General features: G+C 29.5%; 1 protein-coding gene across 12 annotated transcripts in view; it reads right to left on the bottom strand.

The window, feature by feature from the left end:
• The window catches only part of LOC143225113 (CLIP-associating protein 1-B-like), a 183,557-nt gene that overhangs the window by 41,165 nt on the left and 119,235 nt on the right, over nucleotides 1–23,157 (bottom strand). For 11 of the 12 annotated variants that reach the window (XM_076453911.1, XM_076453906.1, XM_076453909.1 and 8 more), the window contains 9 exons: nucleotides 22,931–23,066; nucleotides 22,183–22,253; nucleotides 16,996–17,133; nucleotides 15,751–15,951; nucleotides 12,976–13,034; nucleotides 10,141–10,263; nucleotides 3,756–3,851; nucleotides 2,711–2,860; nucleotides 992–1,075 (listed from right to left, as the gene is read on the bottom strand). In XM_076453911.1, coding sequence (XP_076310026.1) covers nucleotides 992–1,075; nucleotides 2,711–2,860; nucleotides 3,756–3,851; nucleotides 10,141–10,263; nucleotides 12,976–13,034; nucleotides 15,751–15,951; nucleotides 16,996–17,133; nucleotides 22,183–22,253; nucleotides 22,931–23,066 — 1,058 coding nt within the window. The remainder of the gene's footprint in view (nucleotides 1–991; nucleotides 1,076–2,710; nucleotides 2,861–3,755; nucleotides 3,852–10,140; nucleotides 10,264–12,975; nucleotides 13,035–15,750; nucleotides 15,952–16,995; nucleotides 17,134–22,182; nucleotides 22,254–22,930; nucleotides 23,067–23,157) is intronic. The other variant, XM_076453907.1, reaches the window with a different exon arrangement.

The following is a 23,157-nucleotide window of genomic DNA, read 5'->3' as shown; positions in this document are numbered from 1 at the left end:
ATAATTAAACTCTATAGCTTCTTTTATACAGTCAACTACATGTAATTTTTTCAAAATGCTGGCAGCAACAAAGCAGTGCATACAGGCCCAAATATAAATTGCCATTTCAAATTACTTAATATGTTGTACATCTCATTCGTTTTTAATACCTGTGGCCAATAGTTCTGTCTTTATGTAAAATCTTTTGACTGTGATGAGAATGTATCCAGAAAACACTCAGCATCTAACACATCAAGTATTATATATACACTTGCTATACCAGGTTATGAATGAAAAACATACACAGCAAAGAAATTTACAACAATATGAAGTCTATTTTATTTTACACCACAAAGTTCTAACTAAAAAATTGTGCAGCACACATATTTACAGCACCATGATGATGTAAACTTTATTCAGCATTTGTTTAAGATATTTGCACTAGCTTTTCTTGATTTTGTACTGATAGGCTAGATGGAAGGTGGTACTAGTCAACAGTACCCAACACAAATTCTTAGACTACTCCAAATAAACAGTGGAATTTGACAGTCAGTCATTCTTATGATGCACTCACATCTCCAAAATATGTAATGTAATTTTGTGGCAGTGAGTCATGAATCGCAAATCCTTGGATTCACAGTCCAGCATGTTAAACATTCCATTCCACCATACCTAGCCATTTATTCAGCAAATCTCAAGTATAACAGATCACAGATATTAGATTGATAAAAAAAAAAGTGAAAAACACATTTATAATTCTCAACATATAAACTTTTTATGTTCATTCTACAGCTCCAACATTGTATTACTAATCCTGACAGTCCTCACAAAGAAAACTATTTGACATCAGAAATGTCTTAAGTTATCACACATTTCTGTTACTAGCTAATAAATATCAATAAAATCTAAACATTTTGACTCGTTAAAGAATAGCCGTTTTTTTTTTTTTTTATTAAACCACTTTTCAAAGATCAATTTATGTTTTAAATGCTTTAAATTATATTATACTTACTTATGATTGTAGTTGGATGATGTCTTTCTCCTGCTCCAAGAAATGGACGTGACCTATAGCTTCCACTTAGCCTTCGTTCGTGCCCTTATTGATTATAAATTAAATCAAGATTACTTTTGCAATGTAAGGTACTGATTGACAGTCTCTGGGTGAATAATCTTCATTAATTAACATTATGATCATATTTAAAATTAAGAAAGTTTATGTGTATGTTCTTTATAAATGTTGAAAATATTCTGCTAACTACTACAGTACTGAATTCACACTGAAAAAAATATGTAAAACCCATATAGAATGGGTTGCTCCAACCCATTAAATCAAAACACGTTGTATTCAAGAGTAAAGTAATGTTGAGGTTACAACCAGAGAACGAACTTTGAAATACATTGGTTGTTATACTTTTCAGTCATTTATATTCTACCTTACACGATGCTACACATACAATTAAGGATTTTTAAGTTGAGAAATGTGAGGAAATATACAGATCAATAACAGTTTCAGAACTACTTGTTATGACCCAACTGATCAAGTACCCTACCATCATATTAAAGTGAAGAAGCTTTAATAAGCCCCAGTGCAACAAGCTGCTGTATTTTACATAATCACCATGAAGGTATACATAACTCTGAAAATAGTTAATGTGTCTTCATAAAATTTGACAAGTTTCCAATAAATATTAAAAATAATTTGTAGCCAAAAAGTCAGGATCTGTAACAAAGTATTCTCATAAAAACTTTTATGTGATTATAGAGAGTTAAAGTATCAACTGCTTCAAGTGCAAACAGGGTTTTCACTAGGGTCCCAAAATGAAGGATCCTGGACTCAACGTTTTCCTTTGTCTAAAGGCTTAGAGATTTTAAATTTACACTTCATGTTGTTTCCCTTTGCAAGTACAAAGTAATTTTCATGATAAGATTAAAAATACTTTTATCATTTGAAAATTGTCAAATATCACTTGCATAACCCCTAAATAAATATCAAATGTTTTCTCTCAGGCAAGAACTTTATTTTATCAGTTATTTTCTTCACCCTAACTCTATATGAAGGTGGTTGATTTGACTGACCTTGTAATCATCATAAAACAAGTACAAAATAATTCTAAGTCTCTCCTTTTTCCTTCTGGAATGACTGCAGAATGTACCAGTAAACCACAATTGTTTATCCTAAATAGTTTAAAGTTTGTAACAGTATACATCAATTTGTACTTAAATTTTATTGCCCATTGAACTGTGTCTAACAACTATTCATACCATATGAATTACAAGTGTTGTGAACATTGTGTTTTGAAAGACAACATGTTAAAGAGATGTGCAGAATGTGTGTTTAAACTTCTTGTGTATATCTCAGTAAAGCAGAAGATTAAACTCTTATAAGTTTATAATATGGTTTAGAAATGTCTATACTATTAGTGCTTAATTTGGTCCAAGCTCGGAAGACAATATAGCATTAGAAATAAAAGTTCAAAATGGGCAATTCTGAGCAAAGAAATATGTGATATGAAGAAGTAAAGACTAACAATAATTGACATATTTATTTTTCAAATTCAAAAACTAAAACTTATATTATAATTTGAATTTTAAGCTACATTTGGATTCTATGTTTACTGACACACATTGATAGTGAAGTAGTTTAATGTAACTCTGTAAAAAGACTGACATGCATACTGAAGATATTGGGTTGACACTTGCAAAATGTAGTTAAACAGCATTAAATTAGTACCTCCATGAAGTGATCTAGTTGGACTTGTCTCTCTACTTGTTCCTGTTGCCATGGGAATTCCAGACTTCCTTCTTACTCGGCCAGAGGAACCAACTTCTTGATATGTATTGTAACTGAGCCTTGATGAAGGAGACCCAGAACGGCTACTTGCTGGATAACGTCACAACAACAGTGTTTGGATTATATAAATCTTTGACAATAAAATTTGATAACAGAAGTTCTATTGCTTATTGTTTAAGTTTTTCAAATATAAATACAGTAACAACTGAAAGGCTTAACATACAGATAATTGTTAAAACTATTTGTCATTACTTTAAAAACTCTTTACCCTAATGCATGTTTTCTTACTAGCTTCTACTTACCAATAATTTCTCTACAAATTATTAATATCAATTCTAAACAATAATTCTTAAACTCATCTATGAAATAACACGACTGTGTTGAAAATTTCAGAAAAAACAATTGACAATTTTTTTATTATTAAAGAAACTGTGTATATTTTAACTTATGACTTATATTGTATGTTTAAAAATAAATTGTCACTCAATTTTATTCAACACATATATTTATTAAAACATCTGAAGTAGTTTGAATATAAATTATTAAAATATACAGTTTGTCTTCTTTTATATTATAGAATGTTTTGTACAATAATCTAATGTTTTCAGTTGCACGCCTGTTCTTATAATTAATTTATACAATACACAAATATTACATAATCAAATATCACCACTGATAAGGGTGTGCTTTCTTATGGTGCTGAAAAACAATAACCATGACTTTACATTTTCACTAAATGTTTCAGTCAGTAATATTATTTTTAGTAGACTAAAATTTGATTGTTGGTTATGACAATATTTTAACTTGTTAACCTGGTCTCTATTCCATAGTACTGAAAAACATTACCTGTTAATATTGAAAGTTTGAGATATTCATAGCTAATTACCTTTATTAATCTCCTTTTATTCAATTAATTTCAAAATAATTCCAGTTTAAATCTCCCCAGACATTTCCTATTGAAGACATTACTAAGTAAAGTACTTACGCTGAGACTGAGATGCTCCTTTAGCTTTAGAGCGACCTAATCTCTCTGGCGAGGTAAGGGCAGCAAGGGTGTTATCTCGACGAGAGTCACGCCTTGCTATTAACCAAAATATAAGCAAGTTTTTATAATTTTAGCAAAAACATGTTTAACAGGTTCCTACTAAATGTATATAAAACTTGCTCAGCTTAATTGTATTAATGAAAATTTTCCATACTTCCAGCTACAGGATAAATACAAGTCAAACTTTTTCCAATTCTTACCTTATTTAATGCCTATATATTCTTGCTTTCAATTTAAAAACAGTTAGAAGATACCACATTAATCTTAGTAAATATCCATCATATAAGAGGTTGGGGGGTAGGTATCATTTCATCTCTAATGAGAATGTTTTGTGTACAAGTTTAATGTTCAATAATAACTTTTACTAGAGAAGTATGTTTAAATTTTATCAAATCCATATATTATTTATAATTTTTCTACTAATTGTGTAATCATATTTTGAGTGAAGGTTAAATAATGTCATAAAAGTGTTGTTACAACAACAGTTCTATTCAAGATGCTTATTAGTGAACAGACGTAGCTCATGATACTTTTGAGATCTGTGAATATGATGAAATCCATTCAACATAAATTAATAGGAGATAATTGATCAATAATAGGTATTAATAAACCTAATGAAATTGTTAATATTCCTTTTCAAATTGTGTCTTTTTGTTTTAAAAGCTAGAAAGAAAAGTGCATTTTTCTTTGCCCTTTAAAACACACAGTGCTCACATAAAATGACTGCTCACATGAGTCCAATATTAGAAGTGTTATAAATAGGTTTCATTACTTTTGCTTTTGTTTCTGTTGTATTAAAAAATGTGTTAAAAACAAATTATAAATGGAATTTTAAATAATTTTGGAAGAAATTCTTCATTTATAGTCAGTAAGAACACCAGTAACAGACAAAAAATACCTATTTGGAAATCACTGTACATTTAAAAATACATTTTTAGTGCAAACGTTTTTCTACTGTTTTTATAGCAATAAATGAATGCAATTTATTTTTCAAAATTTTAACCCAAACTGCTTTGCATTTAAATACCTTAGAAATTCTCCCAATGATCTTTGTCTCCCTCAACACATACACACATGCATAAAACATGCAATCTAAAATTCAAATTAGTACATTTAAATTTACTTAAATTTTTATTTTCATTAAATTTTAAATTCCACTTTATTATTTATATATTTTAGTTTAATGAAATAATTACATCAGATAGTTTAATTTTGGCTTCAAATATATTGTAGTCTTACTATTCCCCATATCTAATCAGTTTTGGGTTTTTCTCAAACATGAGCTTTTATAACTTGAATACTTTTTTTTACATTCTCCTAAGTTCAATTCTCTCATAGGAATTTAATCTTTTAATGTTTAATTGATATCACTGTTTAAAAACATTCTATATTCAGTAACAGAAAAATATTTTGTATGTGCATTTACAATATTGTAATAACCACCATTTAGGTATGTACAAGTGTCAAAATGTCAGTCAGGTGGCATTAATTTTGATTTCCTTGGTTTTAACTTATAATTTTAGTGCTTGAGGAAAATCTTTGACTTCAAAATGAAAACAAAACTGCTACATATAAACTTCAAAAATAAATTAATCATTGTCAATCTGTAGACCCACTGTATCACCAGGGGAAAAATAAATTTATGATTTTACATAAATTTTCAATAAATGCTGCATTATAACATCACTTAAAGCTGATGTAGAGTATAGCTCACACACTGGGAAACTATTTTTATATTTATATATTTTATATTCCAATCAAATTAAAAGGTATGTCTAAGAATTAAACGTATCACTCACACATTTACAAACTAGAACTCTTCCACTTTGAAAGTATGACTGTTTCCCACAATTACATTAATCTTTATCACTATTGCAGCAATTAAAAGATTTAAATAATTGTGTAGTGTTTAATAATAATTAGATAACTTAACCTTCTTTATTCAAGATATTGTTTATTTAGCCTACACAATACCAATTATTACAACAAAAAAATGGTAAAGCATGATTCATTTCAATATTTAAAAAATGTGTTATGGACACTTTATATCTTAATTAAAAAGCAATATAAAATAACTTCCAGCAAAAACCAAAATTCACACACACATACTTTACAATAAAGGTGCACCTTTAAATCTCCAAATTCAGTCAATGAAATATATATATAGCTTTTGTTTAGTTTGACATTTCTTAAAAAAATCACATACAAGTATAAACAAACTTGTATTAAAACTTACATCATGATAAATTATTTTAAAAAATCCAAGTTGTTAATTTACTTAATTAAGAAGACAAAATTCAGTGCTCAAGCTATCGTTATAAAACTACATTTAACAAGTCATAACTCTCTAAGTTAGCATATAATTTTCTTTGCTTTGTTCAGTAATATTCTATATTTATACAATTGTGAAGCTTTTAATGTTAGTCAGTGTTTTGGAAACTGATCTCATATCAGCCGCAAACAATCAACGATAAAGTGTAATGGAAAGAAAACTAAAACTAACTTTACAGGTGTCCTAAGAACAAAGCTCTAGCTAGTCTTCTAAACAGGAATTGCATACATTACATGTCTTGTAAACCAAATCTAGAATTCAAGTTTGACAGAAGAAACAATAAATTGCAAGTAGAGTCAACAATTAACTCTTAAAATAAAATTATAATAACAATGTTTTGCTATACTTAACCCAAACTAATAAGTGCTCAAATTTATAAGACTAATATAGATATAAACTCTTTCAACATGGTGGCTTGGTCAATTTCACTGACCCAGTGATCTCTTTTTACTCATTTAAGGTCTTTATAGATTTAAACCTTCTAACTATCAATAAAGAATGTACATCTTCACAAAATTTGTCAGTCTTTCAGTTAACATTACAAGTCTTTCACATACAAAAATTCATATTTTTTTAGTGAAGCATTTGAATACTCTTTGTGCAAAGTAATTTTCATAAAAGGATTAAAATACTTTCCCTTATTTCAAATTTCCTTTATGTAATCCCTAAAACCTCCTAAATAGAATTCAAACGTTTTTTACAGCAAAATCTTACAGTTTATCTGTTGTTTTCTATATCTTTTCGTAAAACAGAATCAGTCAATTTGATTGACCTTGTAACCACCACAAAAATCAAAATAAATCTAAATCACCCTATTTTCTCTTTCTAAAATTACTTCAAATGGTAACATGAAACCACATTTGTTTATATCCTAAGTAGCTTTAAGCTTGTAACAGTATAAACATATATTTGTTTTTAAATGTTATTACATTATTGCCCTTTCAACTGTGTCTAACTATTATCCACAACATTATAAGTTGTAAATAAATCTGGGCACATGCAGCTCATGCTACATTGTTAAATTATATTACCCACAAGCTACTCTGAGCTGCTCACACATGCATATCTCATGAAACATTTTAATTATACAATCATACATTTTACCTAATCTAACCTGAACTAACCTATAAAGATACCTAGTTTTATACTTTTGTTAGTTTTATATTAATAAATAAAGAATAAAACATGAAACACAAGAAAGAAAGTTCTTAATCTTCTTTTTACTTGCTGTTGATTGTCGAGGACATTTAAACCTACTTTTTGTCTCTTGGTAGTAATGCACTAAACAATTTTTATTTAATTAAATAATGTACCAAAAACATAAACTAATAAATTGCAAAAAGTACACATCTTCCTCCAACTCAACATTGTTTTCTGCTTTCAAACTATGTGACAAGAGCTAATAAGTTCATCCAAGATAGTCATTAAGTTTCTCATATTTGTTTGCTTGTACTCCCAATGAAATTCACTCTCTCTTCAGAATACAATGTTATACAATTCATCATTTGATAGACAAAAAACTCTTTCTATTGTTGTAGGTAATGTATAATTAAATGTAAAGATAATTTTTTAACAAATTTTGAAAGAGAGGATGTGTGACAGGAGGGCTCCAATTTTTTATTCAAGAGCTCTGTAACCAAACAGAATTGAAGGCTATAAAAATTATGGTACATCTGCAAAATGATAACTCTATAGAAATTAATTTACATTTAATCTTGTACCTTTCAAAGAAATGGTAGATAAAATAAAGACAAGATCCCTAGAGAAAATAATGTCACAAAGTATCAAACTGGGGAAAATTCAGTATTTTATTATTGTCTTGTAGAATTAGGTACTTAAAACTTGTATACTATTAACCATTTCACAACAGGTTATGAGTCAAAGGCCATGTCATCTCATTTGTTGATTTGCATTCAAAATTTTATTGAACTACTATTTTATGTCAATAAGTTTGCATATTATAATTTGAACTTTAATATTATGAGTTAATTTATTTTAAAAATAAATATTAAAATAACACATCCAAGTACAGATTTTAGTCAGTCATGTGGTATGTTTAATGAGGCACTGTTTAAAATTAGATGTTTGTGATGTCACAATACTAGGTCTATAGTTTTGTACAAATTAGGAACTCAAATTACTAATATTATCAAGCTAGAATATAAAATAAGAACTTCATATTTTTATTCTGCCAAGATATGGCTTATGTACTAAATCAAACACAGTAATCCTGTTCAACACATTTCATTTTTGGAAACTCCCTTACACATACACTTCCTTCAATATATGATATGTGAATAACCAATCAACAGCTTAGAATGTCCCCAGAGTGGTTTTCTCAGCCATTTTAATGAGGTAGGTTGTGTCTTTAGCCTGCTTGAAGTTTTTAAAATCTAAATACATCTTAGTTACTAAGCTTAATAAATTATAGTAGAATTCTATGGTATCAGTGTAGTTATTTATGATTTATAACTTATTCAAGTGTATATTAAAAACTAAAAAAAAAGTTTGACATCCTGCACCCACAAAATTTTGAAAGGCTTAGCAACCTATATCTAGCAGCAACCAAGTACAAAGATCATAGCAAGAAGAGATAATTGTTTGCTTTACTTCTCAATTTATTGTCCTACATCTTAAGAAAAATAAGTTTATTAATTTACTTCTAAATAGTAATACTCTGTATACATCTATATAATGTATAATAATTGAACTGTGACTACATATTACAAAATACTAGTCCACTACAACATAGCCACAACAGAAAAGACTACAGGTCAGTTTTTATATTATTGGAGACAGTAACACGAGTGCACATACACCATGCCAATGCAAGTTACATAATTTTAGCAAGGCATGACTGGAAGGTCAGTATAATAAAAAATAATAAATATACATATACTGTTATGAGACTCAAGTTACTTAAATTAAACATTTATGTTTTCATGTTATAATATGTAATCATTATAGTACAAAAAAACATCTATACTTATTTCTTAATTTTTAAGGCATATTCAAGATTGATCAAGTGACAGACCCCACATAGTTAAAGCACAGAAAGTAACAAAATATAGTCTTACTGAAGACAAATGTTTGAAATATATTTAGGAGGTTTTATTGATTACACAAATAATATTTTGGATTTTTTTTGGACAAAGAATATTTTTTAATCATAACATGAAGTAACTTTGCACTCTGACTATTTTTGTAAACAAATCTTAAGTAAAAAATATTTTTTTATAAAGCTTACCAAACTTTGTGGAGATACACATACTGTATCAAAAGTTATGATGCATATACTTAATGGGTGCAAATATATAGACAAGCTCATGTATGATATACTGAGCCCATAGCAAAAACGTTAAAATGTGGATTATTAGCTACACTAATTGTTATAACAAACAAAAGCAGTTTAAGAAAATCTTGAATATAAGACACTAAAACTTTCTATCATGCTGAGTGAAGGATACCTGGGGCAAAATGGTTAAAAGTTATGTTTTATGAGGAAACAACACAACAGTGTGCCACTGCAATATGCTTGAATCAATAAATTTCCATTTCCATCCAATTACCACACATGTAATAAGTAAATCAAGTTTCAATTAACATGATTTAAACAAATGTACCTGAAATTAAAGTTTGAACACACCTAGAGTAATGTGCTATATAAAAATCATCATTAATTTTTATAAACTAGTGTTCCTTAAGAAAGTAGCTACTTTCCATTTTCAGCAGGCATTTTAAATTGTACACATAACAAATGCAAAACACTTATGGAATACACTGGCTTTTCAAATTCTATCTATCCTTAATAATACAACTGCAAACAATTAACTAAAAACATAACACAGAATTTATATCAACTAACACATTACAAAATAAGATTTCATATCACCAATTTCAACAAAGATAAAACGTTATATACAATAACTCATGCTTTTAGTCATGGGGTAAAGAAAGCAAAAAAGAAAAACAAACAACATAACATAAACTTACGAAGTGAAGCCCCTGAGCCCCGGACAAGATGAGTTGACATGCCATAGGCTCGAGCCTTTGCTCGTTTTGCAGCTGCCACATCTATGGCACTGTTTGATCGGAATGGGGAGGGAATGCAACCTTCTGAGAAAAAATAATAAACAAAAACAAAAAAACGAACATAGCTGGAATTCCAACATGATTATACTTCAAAAGTCTCATGCGACATCTAAATTAACAGAACTATTAATTTCATATGTAATGCATCAATGAAAATCAAAATTGAAATAAACTGTTCTGGGAATGAAGAATTTCTAGAAAAATAATTGAATTCTCAAACAATAATAAATAAAATATATAAGTATTTAGGCCTCATACATAAAAATATAAAATGTATCTCGGTGACAGGCAGGCTCTGAATATCAAACTTTTCCAATATTATATTCTTTCTCAGTATTTATATGATGAATTTCAGAGCACAAACCTTTTATTGGCACAGGTCTCAGTAACAGAGGAGGAGTTATATTATTAAAAAACAAGGAAAGTGTTCAATTGAAATATACTTTTGTTTGAACTTTGAATACAAATTTATAAATTTGTATTTTCAGACTGATTATTATTCTTGGAGAGTAGAAATTTATTCTCAGCTCCTGCTTTATTAATGTGTAAGAGTAAGTTAATACTGTACACAGTGTTTAGAATGCTATTCTTGGAGAACAGTAAGTTGATTTTCAGTTTCTGCTTTACTAATATGTGTTAGAGTAAACTAATACTGAATACAGTGTGTTTAGACTGATCATTCTTTTTGGAGAGAGCAGTAAGTTGGTTCTCAGTTCCTGCTCTGCTGTTAATCATAAAAGTCTGATACATTAGAATACTTACATTTCTAACAGTCTGATTAAACTTCATCTTCCAAATCTCTAAAGGTCCCTAATTTTATTTTAACATTATTTTGGATGTTTGCAATCATTTTTGTGAATGGTTAGCTACATAAAGAGAGTGTATTGTGAGAGTACTTCTGGCACTTACAGAGAGTTTAACTGTGTGTGTAAAATTCAGTATGATGTCAGTGGTAAGTCTCCACCCTCTCATAGCTTCAGGCCAGAAGCCAGTTAAGTCAATTTACTCTTTTCTTTTACCCTTTTTGATTTGTTATTTGTATGATTTAATTTATTTTCAATCACAATAACTTATTTAACAGTTATAAATTTTCAGTCATTGACACACTCATAAAAATTGTAACTCAGTTTCTGCACAGTGTAAGCTATGTCCTATGTAAATAGGTGGTATACATTTTGATACAATTACACATTTGGTTTCTACAAACAGTACTGATTTTTTTCAGTTTCTTGTGTAAACAAATACTTCAAGTGTAAAACTCTGAGTTATGTCTGTTATATAAACAAACAGTGATGTACCTTTAATATACCACTAAAAGGCACTTCTAGAGACATCTGCTAGCAAAGATAAATAAATATATGTACAAATAACAACTCATTTTGATGCTAAGCATAATACTTCTTTCTCCATTTTTACAATACATACACACATAAATTTCTGGAATATATTCCACACAATTAGTAATATAATCTATATAGCAAGACTAACAAGAAAAAAAGTTTTAAAAGAAAATATGCACATTGAAGATAAAAACCAGCTGTATATCTTATTTGTTTTCAGACACCCAGTTTTTTCACTACACAGCATGTGAAGCTAAATAGCTTGTTGAAAAGTAAATTAAGTTATCCTTCATAAATGGCAAGTTTTTAAACTTCAAGTACCAATATAATTAGCTTCATTTAATAACAGGCCTGTGATGGTGCCATTGCTTTGAAGTTTTCAGATGCTCTACACTAATTCCTGTATGCTGACTCTGAAGATTTTTCACAAAACATCATATAAATTTTTACATAAATGAACCATTTTCATTAAAATTGGGTCACATTTTGTTATGCTTAAAATTTTGACAACCACTGACTATAGATTTCTCTATACCAATTGCAACATGATAGCCTCATTGACTGTTTTAGAACCTACAAGAAAAATACTAATAACATATAAATGGTCAACAGGCTGCACAACATTATATTCATGGATAGTATTTATTCCTCTGCACATTCTGACATTACTTTGCTCTTATTTATGGTTACAAGAAGTTTTGTAAATGACCCAAACATATTTTGCTATATTTGTTACATATTTGATCTAAGTACATTTTTTATTTCCTGATTTTGTAAAACATCCTTACATGATAGAAAAAATTGATTATTATTTTCTAAATCTGCATAACTGAATAATGGATTTTCCATAATTTGTTTTTCACAAATAACATATAGAGTTTAGAATGAAATGAAATATCTCAGGCATTCTTGTAGCTTCCAGTCAAATGCTAACTTTAACCCAATTTTATTTACAGTCAGAAACTAAAGTCATTATACTCTCTTGCAATTTGCAATTAGAAGCCAATCTTAAGTCAGCTAATTCAACTTATCCTCTTACAGCTTTTAGTCAGAAAACAGATTAAATCTAATTCTCTTATATTATTATGAAATTTTATGATTATTTATTGTTCATATTTTTTGACTACCAATTTTTAGTAACGTTAATTGGCTTTTACTACTATTGTTCGTACATGGATTGTAAATTCCCATTTGACTTAATATTTTCTAAATATTTTAAGTGGGTTTGTGATGTTACTGTGTCACTCTTAAAGTTGAGGTAATTTTAAATGCTATTTATCTGATACACATTTTTATATTTAATGCTTGGTTTTATTTTTACATATACCTAAATGAACTTGAAACATATTTCAGTGAAGTATTTGCTGATTCTGAATGTTCTAATATATAAACTTACTTGAATCAATTTTTGGACTATTAAAGATTGGAATGCCAGACCTTCTTCCTGATGTTCGACTAAACAGAAATAATAGAAAGGTTTGATTTATTTCAAGGGATCTTATCTGAAAATAACTCAATTAACCATGCTGAAATCAACAAATAAAACAACTTCCAACTTATTAAGTTATAATTTAACTTATGTAAAATTCTAGATAATTTTAAAATAAATCAGTCTCAGGTCAACTGAACTTGTGTTTATAAAAATATTTTATGAAAGTGGATTGAAGGATGAAAGTTACATTGTTTTGTGAATACAAATGTTAATTTTCAATAGCTATGGCTATTATAACATTAGGATATCTCTCTCTCATTTCACTGTAGTAAATGTTGCATTTACATGTCTGGGAGTAAAGACATATGTCCTAAAGTGTTTGTAATGTATCATGGCTTCTTTTTTGTCATATACAGTAAATATAATTGTTTAACAGTAATCCTTATAAACAAGAAAATGGACTTTTTTGGTTAATATTTGATATAACAAACCTATTTTAACAGTGAACTAATTTATTACATCTTTCACTGACACCAGAAACAAGCATTACCTTACTCCAAAGCAACACAGCATGGAAGATAGAATACTGATTGCAAAGTTCAAAAGATATACAAAAGCTAATTCAAAAAAACATGAAACATTAGAAATTATTATTATTTTCAGATGTATAGCTGGTCCTGGCATTACCATGTATGTTAAAATTTAAAAAAATATTAATACAACTGTTGTAACAATAATAATAATAAGGTGAAGTAATGACAAAATTATTTTCCCTTTCTAATACATAAACTTCAAATATTTCTTTACATTTTCATATTTTATTACCTTTTAGAAGCATTTTTTGTTTGTTTGTATCATAATACTCAATACAGTACACACACACAATATCACCCTAAAATACCACAAACACCAAAAATAAGTGTTTTGGAAAATTAAAGTATTTTTTATATGAGCATGTGGTAATGAGATTATATTAGTCATTACTGACGTAATGACATTCACAAGAGTTTTTCAACTGCAGACTCAGGTTGTAGTATTATAATCAGCTAAACTTTCTAACACAAAGTTGAAATTGACAAATGAAAACTCAGCACGCATATCTGTCCTTGAGAGCTGTACATGAATTCAAGTAAAAATAAGCAAAACAAGTAAAATAAACCACTTTATCATTATTATATGTTTATATCATTATTATTACTGTTTCAGTAATATATTCATCATCAGTTTATTTAGTTAATTTCCTGATATATTATCTCATAGCTGATGAATGGACATCTGGGACTGATACCTTTATAAAAGCAACCAGATTACAGCTTCATAACTTACTAACACACATGCTTTAAAAAAAAAAATCCTAAGAGTCTAATTAGTATCACAAATAAAAATGAAATGTTACATCAGTATTTTCTTCTAAAAATAATGCCAAATGTTTTCTAAAACTTATAATAATACCAGATCTGAAATCTACATAGCTAAATGCAGAGAAACCACAAGTCACTCTTACATGTATGTTATTGCTACTCTTTTCCCATAAGAAAGCTCACTTCAACTTGTTAAACAAGAAAAACTTCCTCTTTCAAGGTTAGTTTAACCAAGATTAGTTTTGAAACAAGATCACAGTATGCATTACAGAGTCAACCATCAAGGCTAATCCCTGAACTCAGACATCAGAATTCTCAAGACATTTGTCAAATTCAGCTGCAATACACTTTCCAATTGTCTTGTACAGCACCAGAAAATGTGTAATTTGATATTTACTGTATGTAACTGCAATGTTTGCAAAAAAAGACCTTTGGTGTTATATCAGCTATTAAAATGACTGCAAGAGAGAATATGAGACTTGAAATCAATGTGTTGAGATTTATCATGTCAACCATATAATGTACAAAACACTCAAGCATGCAAAGTTTCATTACAACTCCTCACAATACACCACAGTATTAAAGTTATTATTTCAAAATTACAATAAAATATACTTAAACATAATACTAATCCCTGACCACAGAAACTAAAGCTAAATGCATCTGCAACATCTTGTCATAAGAATGAAAAAATATGTTTAGTCCCCTGAACTTAATTATCCAAATGAAATGACACTGCTTTGTAAAGATTCTGCCTTAAAATTAACTGTAACTTTTTTCCTGTTTGCTATACAAATCAAAGGAACTAGTTTTATAATTTTTTATTTTACTTTACAAATGGTCTTTTTTTATTATAGAGTAACACTGTAAATAGTTTATTAAACACCACCATACCTGTGTGAAGTGGCAAAGTATGCTTTTACCACCTCAAGAGTGGCCATCAAGGGAATTGTTAATTGCAAATTATTAATTTTAAAGCAATTAATATAAGTAAAGAAAGTGCAAACATAAATACACAAGCTGTTTATAAAGGCTGGAAAACAAGCAAAATAAATCTGCCATGCTTGTGTTTCAGTAAACTGGAAGATGACAAGGTATATGAAATACAAAAACAACAGTGTTACTGAACTGACAAGTACATCCCACTGACACTCCTAAGAGTTAAAAAGGCAGTACTTGAAATGAAATAAAATTATGTATTTAAAATTACTGAACTGTTCTTTTGATATATGAACTAAAATATTTTTTATTTTTAAAGCTTCTTTTAAACATATTCATAAATACCAGTTTACACCACTTCACTACAAATGGTATATTATAAAACCTATACATGTACATGTTAAATGATTGCTTTAAAACATTAAATATTCCTTCTTACCTGAGATTCTCAACAGAACCAGTGGTGCTACAGCTACCATGTCGAATACTACCACTTTTACCAGTACCACTAAGGGAATTGTTACTAGAAGAGCTACTCAAGGACAAACCACCTTGCAGCATGCGTTGCTTGCTACTATCTAGAGAGCTAAGCAGACTATCAGCTTGTTCCTTAAAATGGTCTGCAAAACCCCAGAAGGCCCTAAAACAAATCACAGACTACAGCTTGTATGTTGTCTATGGTACATAAATGTTAATACTCATTAAAAAAAAACCCTATGTTCCTTATAAGCAATTAGCTTGATAATTCACAGAGAAATAAATTTGTAACCTAAAGTTCAAGGAGCATTTACTCAGCTAAGCTGAGGTTTTTTTCTGTTTTGCATCCCCTATCATTACGTTACCTAAACACAATGGTTAGAAATGTTTTTTATTTCAGAATTTTGCATAAATATACACAAGGGCTATATGCACAGTCACTTATAATTTTGAAATGATGGACAAAAGAAATGTGGAGTGAGTCAGTATCACCCACTTCTAATTCTTGGGTTATTCTTGTTTAATCAAATCAAAATATCTAAAGCTCACAACTTAAAACTGTTATATAGCTGGTAGATAGTGAACAAAGAACAGATTTGTAAAATAAAGAAATAAAAGCTATTACAACAGTTATAATTTTATGCGAGAATTCAAAAACCTATGTATTTAAAATATTTCCAAGCATGTGCATAACAACCTGTACAACCACAAGGAGATTTTAATTTCCGTAACAAAAACATTTTTATTCAAGAGTGCAAATATACTACAGATTAATTTATTCAATTTGAAGAGACATTAAACATGCATACCACAGAACGATATACTATCACAGATCCTGTCACTTAAAGAGACATGCCTGCATGTGAAGTTACAAATAATAGATAATCATGGGATATCAGAACCTGTACATAGAAGTTTAGTCCTACAACAAATGATTTTATTAAACAGAAATAAAATCAAAATATTTTAAATTAGTGATATAAATATAGTGTTTGTAATTTCAAATTCCAATTTTAATTATCACATTAACTTGTTAGTGGAAACAAAACTTCACACAAGTCTTGTTTTATGAACACTGCATAACTAATATCTAACAATTACATCAAGCTGTCAGTTGTTCATGTCAGACATTAAAAATATTAATGACACATTACAAATGTAAGTTGAAAAAAAAGATAAGAAAATTCCTTTTAAACTTTTCACTTACTTCCTTGAATATGCTCTTGCTTCAGGGTCAGCATCACTTAAACTCTTCCTGATTGCTTCTTGAAGAATAGCAATATGTTTCTCTAATGTGTGAGTTGGCCAGGTATGAAGTAGTTGGTCTAAAAACTCACAGCAAATTCTACAAACAACAGTTTATTTTGATATACACAAAAAATTATCCCTTACTTACAAAATACATTTTACATCAACATTATAAAAACTGCAGAGCTCAAACATTCATTTTCAGAATATTTCTTAGTAAACAATGAATAAATGCAATTTCAGATATTTTTCTTCTAATTTTTATTACTGCATGGAAATGAGAAATCACCCTTTTACTATGACATAAATGATAATTCAAAAAGTGACCTAATCTATTCAGAAGACTTAACATTTCCCTCTACATACTAATTAGATGTAGTATTAGAAAAAATAATGTAGTATCTGACCTTCTAAACTATTTTAAAATTTTTTATTACAAAACAATAGTACAACTTTTCTATTAAAATTAAAACTTTAATCATGAAAGTTTATTTTACATCATTCTACAACCACAACACAAAGATATAACAAAATCTACAAGTCATAAAATTTGGCAATGCTCTATATAACACACACAAACACACCTCTACAGTATGAAGTTGAGGTAGACATAGGTGGTTATACGCTTTATTTAAAATTTAAAAAAATCTTTCTTTGGTGCACTTTATTTTGAGAAATGTGAATACGAAAATATTGGTTATTTTTATTGGACAGGGGATAGGGAGAACAGGAAAAAACTATTTTGTTTATTCTTCAGAAAAAGGGAAGATATAATGCAAAAAAAGAAAAAAAAGTCTTTGTCTATATCTTTCCACTGGAAGAGTAGAAAAGAATAACACAAAAAGTATGAAAAGTGTGTACTTTTTGGAAAAAAGGAAACAAAGTATGAAAAGTGTGTGCTTTTTGGAAGAAAGGAAACAGAAAGTATGAAAAGTGTGTGCTTTTTAGAAGAAAGGAAACAGAAAGTATGAAAAGTGTGTGCTTTTTGGAAGAAAGGAAACAGAAAGTATGAAAAGTGTGTGCTTTTTGGAAGAAAGGAAACAGAAAGTATGAAAAGTGTGTGCTTTTGGAAGAAGGAAACAGAAAGTATATGAAAAGTGTGCTTTTGGAAGAAAGGAAACAAATATATGAAAAGTGTGTGCTTTAGAAGAAAGGAAACAGAAGAGTATGAAAAGTGTGCTGCTTTAGAGACAGGAAACCAAAGTATGAAAAAGTGTGTGCTTTAGAGAGAAAGGAAATAAAGTATGAAAAGTGTGTGCTTTAGAAGAAAGGAAACAGAAAGTATGAAAAGTGTGTGCTTTTTAGAAGAAAGGAAACAGAAAGTATGAAAAGTGTGTGCTTTTTAGAAGAAAGGAAACAGAAAGTATGAAAAGTGTGTGTTTTTTAGAAGAAAGTAAACAAAGTATGAAAAGTGTGTGCTTTTTAAAAGAAAGGAAACAAAGTATGAAAAGTGTGTACTTTTTGGAAGAAAGGAAACAAAGTATGAAAGTGTGTACTTTTTGGAAGAAAGGAAACAAAGTATGAAAAGTGTGTGCTTTTTAGAAGACAGGAAAGAGAAGGTACAAGAAAGTATGAGCTCTTTGTAAGAAAGGCAACAGGATACAAATGTATACAAAACATACTTTTTAAAACAGCAAAAGGAAAGGATATAAAATTATATAGATGTGTACTCACTAATGGGAAGAGAAACTGAAAAACTCTATGTACTCTTTGACAGAAAAGAAAAAATGTTAACACATCATGCACTGAAATGCTGTTAACTATAATAATCAATAATAATTAACAATTAATAATAATAATCAAAATGATGTTTTAGTTTGATAAAATAATAGTTATAAAAATTTCATATTCTTATTCAATGCAAAGGTTTTATTTTTTGTATATTTTTTATTTTTTATAAGAGAAAGTTGTTTAATAATTGTATTCAAACATTTTTCATACTTTACACAGGACTAATAAAATATAAATACTGTGTCCAGTGCATGTAATTCTCAAATATTAGTATCCTGTTGTTTGCACTTGGTAAATGAAGTTTGATATTGGGACAAAAGAACAATATCATAGATATTACAAACAAGATGGGAGCAATTTTGGTCACCTAAAAATTCTTGCTTTCCTGACTGTCAGCTTTACATTTTAAGACATTGTTATAGCATGATTACATTAAAAAAAACAACAAAAAAAACGTATATCAGTGCAGAGATGCCAACTATTTCAAATGACTGAGCATAATGATTGTAGACAGAGCCCTTTATCATTTGTGGCTACTAGGCCTGACTGATGTCTCTAAGCTGTTTATTATTATATTATTATTATTACAACTATTATTATTTATTACTGCTATAGATTGCTCATTTATGACTGTGTTTTGTGTATTTAATAAATAAATTTAAATTTTTTTTTGAAATTATGTCTTTCATTTAGTTCAAAATAACAAACATACTGATAAAACAACACTGAACATGCACAAACAGTAAGCAGAAAAAGCCTTTGTGTAAGGACTAGTTTATATCATGTTTATGACACTTATTGTAATAGTTTTGCAGCCTTTTCTTTCATGAGAATGTCTCTGGATGGTTGGGAGTTGTAAAAACATTGTCCATTTGACTGCATACACATCTTGTGTGTCATAATACTGATCAAGCTGAGGTGCTCAAGTTTAGTCTGAACTTGCTTTTGTTTTTAGTCACTAAACTAAATATCCTTTCACTGTCAGCATTAGAATGGGAGATAGTAAGAATTCCAAGCATAACCCTACACAGAATGTCATACTTCTGGTTTCCATTTCCATCCTTAACTGTAGACAGCTGAACCCAATACTTGTCAACATTCAGTTGAAGGACAGTTTCTGAGAAAGTATCAATTTGATAGTTCAAGTATTGCCTTTTAAACTTGTCAATAGTGTCATGCTCATGTGCATTGACAAGGACAGGGTACCTGTCTGTGATGAAGCGTAGAGAAGAGAAATCTTTGCTGACTTTCAGTTTGGATCAGCAACCTCTATGTGAATCAGAAGTTCATCATTTAGAGGGAAATGTTTCATCATGTAATTTGTAGCTGCAATATAGTATTTCTTGACACTGGTGTAGAAGCTGATCAGGTCCAGATCCTTTTCATATTTAACAATGTATTCCTTGGCAGCATTTCCAATAGAAACTGCCTCATCAGATTTGTGTAAGCATTCATTGTCGTAGTCAAGTTCAGTGCTGTTGCCTTCAAGATATTCTAACTTGATGTATCTGACAAGTATATTTTTAACTTGTGTAATCAGAGTTCTATGCAAAATGTGTATGCAATGTTATTCTCTTTGCAATATCAAATTGGCTTGCTTAAATAGAAGAATTGCAGACTGAAGAAAAAGACAAAATAACCAGTTCATTTTGTTGTCCAAAAAAATTGTTAACTTATCTAACTTACTCTGCTCATAACTTTTCTTAGTTACTTCCATGCTAGCTTTCGTTTTCTTCTCTTTTTTCATTCATTGTCTCTTCTTTAGTTCAAGTTCAGACTGCCAAAACATATATTGAGTTATATCAAATGTTTCTTTGTCTGCTTTTGGAGACTGTTGTTTGTATAATGGCTGTAGTTTTGGTTCTAGCACAGCCATATGTTTTTGCTATATCAGAGTCTGGGAACATTTTTCTGAAGAGATGTCCTGCATGATCAGCTACAGCTAAGGGTAAATTATGAGCAATGACGAATTGCGTGAACATCACTTCTGCATTTATGGTTTCATATTCTGAATTCTTACTCATAAATGTCATCATCTGCATTGTTTTTGTCTTCGCCTCAGCCTTTTGTTTGTGAGATGCCGATTTTGTATGTCTGGAACAATCATTTATCCCGCCATGGCGCCACAGAAAAATCAATGTGACAAACTGTACAAAATGCATGGCTGTCACTGACTTTTGACGTAATGACCGGATATTTTGCACTATACTCTTTCCTGTGAATTTTTGATTCACAGTTTCAGTACTTTTAGATTTGCTAGAAACAAGACAATCTGGTGAACGAGGCCTCTTTTTTTCCATCTTGTGAACAATCACATTGGTGTTTCGGCCTGGCATGGCCAGGTGGGTTAAGGTGTGCGACTTGTAATCTGAGAGTCGTAGGTTCGCATCCCCGTCGCGCCAACCATGCTCGCCCTTTCAGCTGTGGGGACATTGTAATGTGATGGTCAATTCCACTTTTCCTCGGTAAAAGAGTAGCCCAAGAGTTGGCGGTGGGTGGTGATGACTAGCTGCCTTTCCTCTAGTCTTGCACTGCTAAATTAGGGATGGCTAGCACAGATAGTCCTCGAGTAGCTTTGCACAAAATTAAAAAAAACAAACAAACGCATTGGTGTTTCTATGCTGCTTAGAAAACGAGAAATACTTATCTATGCGAGCACTGATGACGTAACTATGGATTCCCCCACGTACCCAGTATGGAGAAGCACCGCACTCAAACTATTGGTAGACGTCAGAGATACAAATATTTTTTATTATTTCAAGCACAAACATGATTATCGCAAGTAGCCATTTGGACTATGTCTTTTATTTATTATCATAATTTATTTGTATCTCACTAGAAATTTTCTTTTCACACCTTTCAGACCCTGGGGGAACAATTAATCACTTTATTGTATAGTCCTATATAATATATAATAATTTGGGAGTTGCAACAAGTCCTAATATTTGTCTGTATGAGCATATAGTCCTAATGTATACACCAAAATCGTAATGATTACGCTCAAATCATAATGGTTGGCATCTCTGTCAATGAACACAGTACTATGGTCATTTTGAATACATGCCAGCCATAAAGAATAATATCATATATTGTTTGTGAGAAAATGAAAAAGAAACATTAAAATATAAAAAAAATAGATTCCCAAATACTGCATGCAATTTTAAAGTCGTACTATAAATAACAGAAATCAATAAAATGTTTCACTGAACAAGGTGATTGTTTCAAGTATCTTCTGAAAATGTTTGCTTCAGAGGCAAAAGTCAATTGCTAAATGTAAATGTTCATAAAATTATTAAAAAGTACAAAAAAAGCTTTTCAATTGAAAAAGTACTGAAAACACCTATGAATTAAATTATAATGTTAATTATACTTTGTTTTAACAAAATCTAAGTAGCTTCATTCCTACAGCACTTACTTTCTAATATCTTTAGACTTGGAAGTTAAATTAGAAGTAAGAATTGGAATTAGCCTTGGGCAATGTGTATGCTGGAAAGAAAATGATGAAATATGAATGTTATATTTAGCACACAAATTCAATTACTAAAATTATAAGCCTGTTTTAATGCTATGACAATGCTGAATAAACATCTCTATGATGTATTTAATTGAAAAGTAAGTTACATAACATTACTAACACAATAAAATGTAATTACAGAATGTTTTAAATTCAATAAAAATGAGAGATAAGCAACAAGTGCCACCAGAATATGAAGGAAAATTGGTTCTTACCCTATTTTCATAGAAACCTATTATAAATGAAAAGTGGTATGAACATCACAAAAAAACAATATGGATTACAACCTACCCAACAATCTTTTGAAAGTATCCTTAAAAAAAATTCTATATAAAATGTAGATTTAAAAGTATTGAATAAGGAATTGTGAACCAAATGGTTGACCCTGCAAAACATTTTAGCTCTTATTGCAATGTTGACTATGTAGTTCACTCTGTGGTGGTTTAAGTTTCATGATGAAAGGAAAAACTGTAATATTTCATTAGTTGAATAGGTAAGTTCTGAGGAGTTTGAAGGGGAATACCCTTTCTCCATAATGGTAGAATATTTCAAACTCATATGGTAGGGATTTAGAAGAAAAAAATATATGCATCCATGACAGATAATGAAATAGTGAGAGATTTGGGAAAAAAAAACTACATGTAATTACCTGAATAATGAAGCGTATAGCAACAATACCAGCAGTAGACATAATTTTGGCACAATTAGGTACAAGACTAATTAAACACTGTATAACAGCTTCTGAAAAATGATCAAACTTAATTCCAAGTTGCTGAGAAAGGTATCTGAAATATAAAGAAAATCTGTTCAAAGGTCTGCCTTAATGCTATAAAAGATAATTATGATTTTAAGTAAAAGGGACAACATCTTCAATAC

The sequence above is a fragment of the Tachypleus tridentatus genome, chromosome 9, assembly GCF_004210375.1.
Source record: "Tachypleus tridentatus isolate NWPU-2018 chromosome 9, ASM421037v1, whole genome shotgun sequence".
Lineage (NCBI taxonomy): Eukaryota > Metazoa > Arthropoda > Merostomata > Xiphosura > Limulidae > Tachypleus > Tachypleus tridentatus.
Note: the sequence above shows the minus strand (reverse complement) of the source record. Positions and strands in the feature narration are given on the sequence as shown.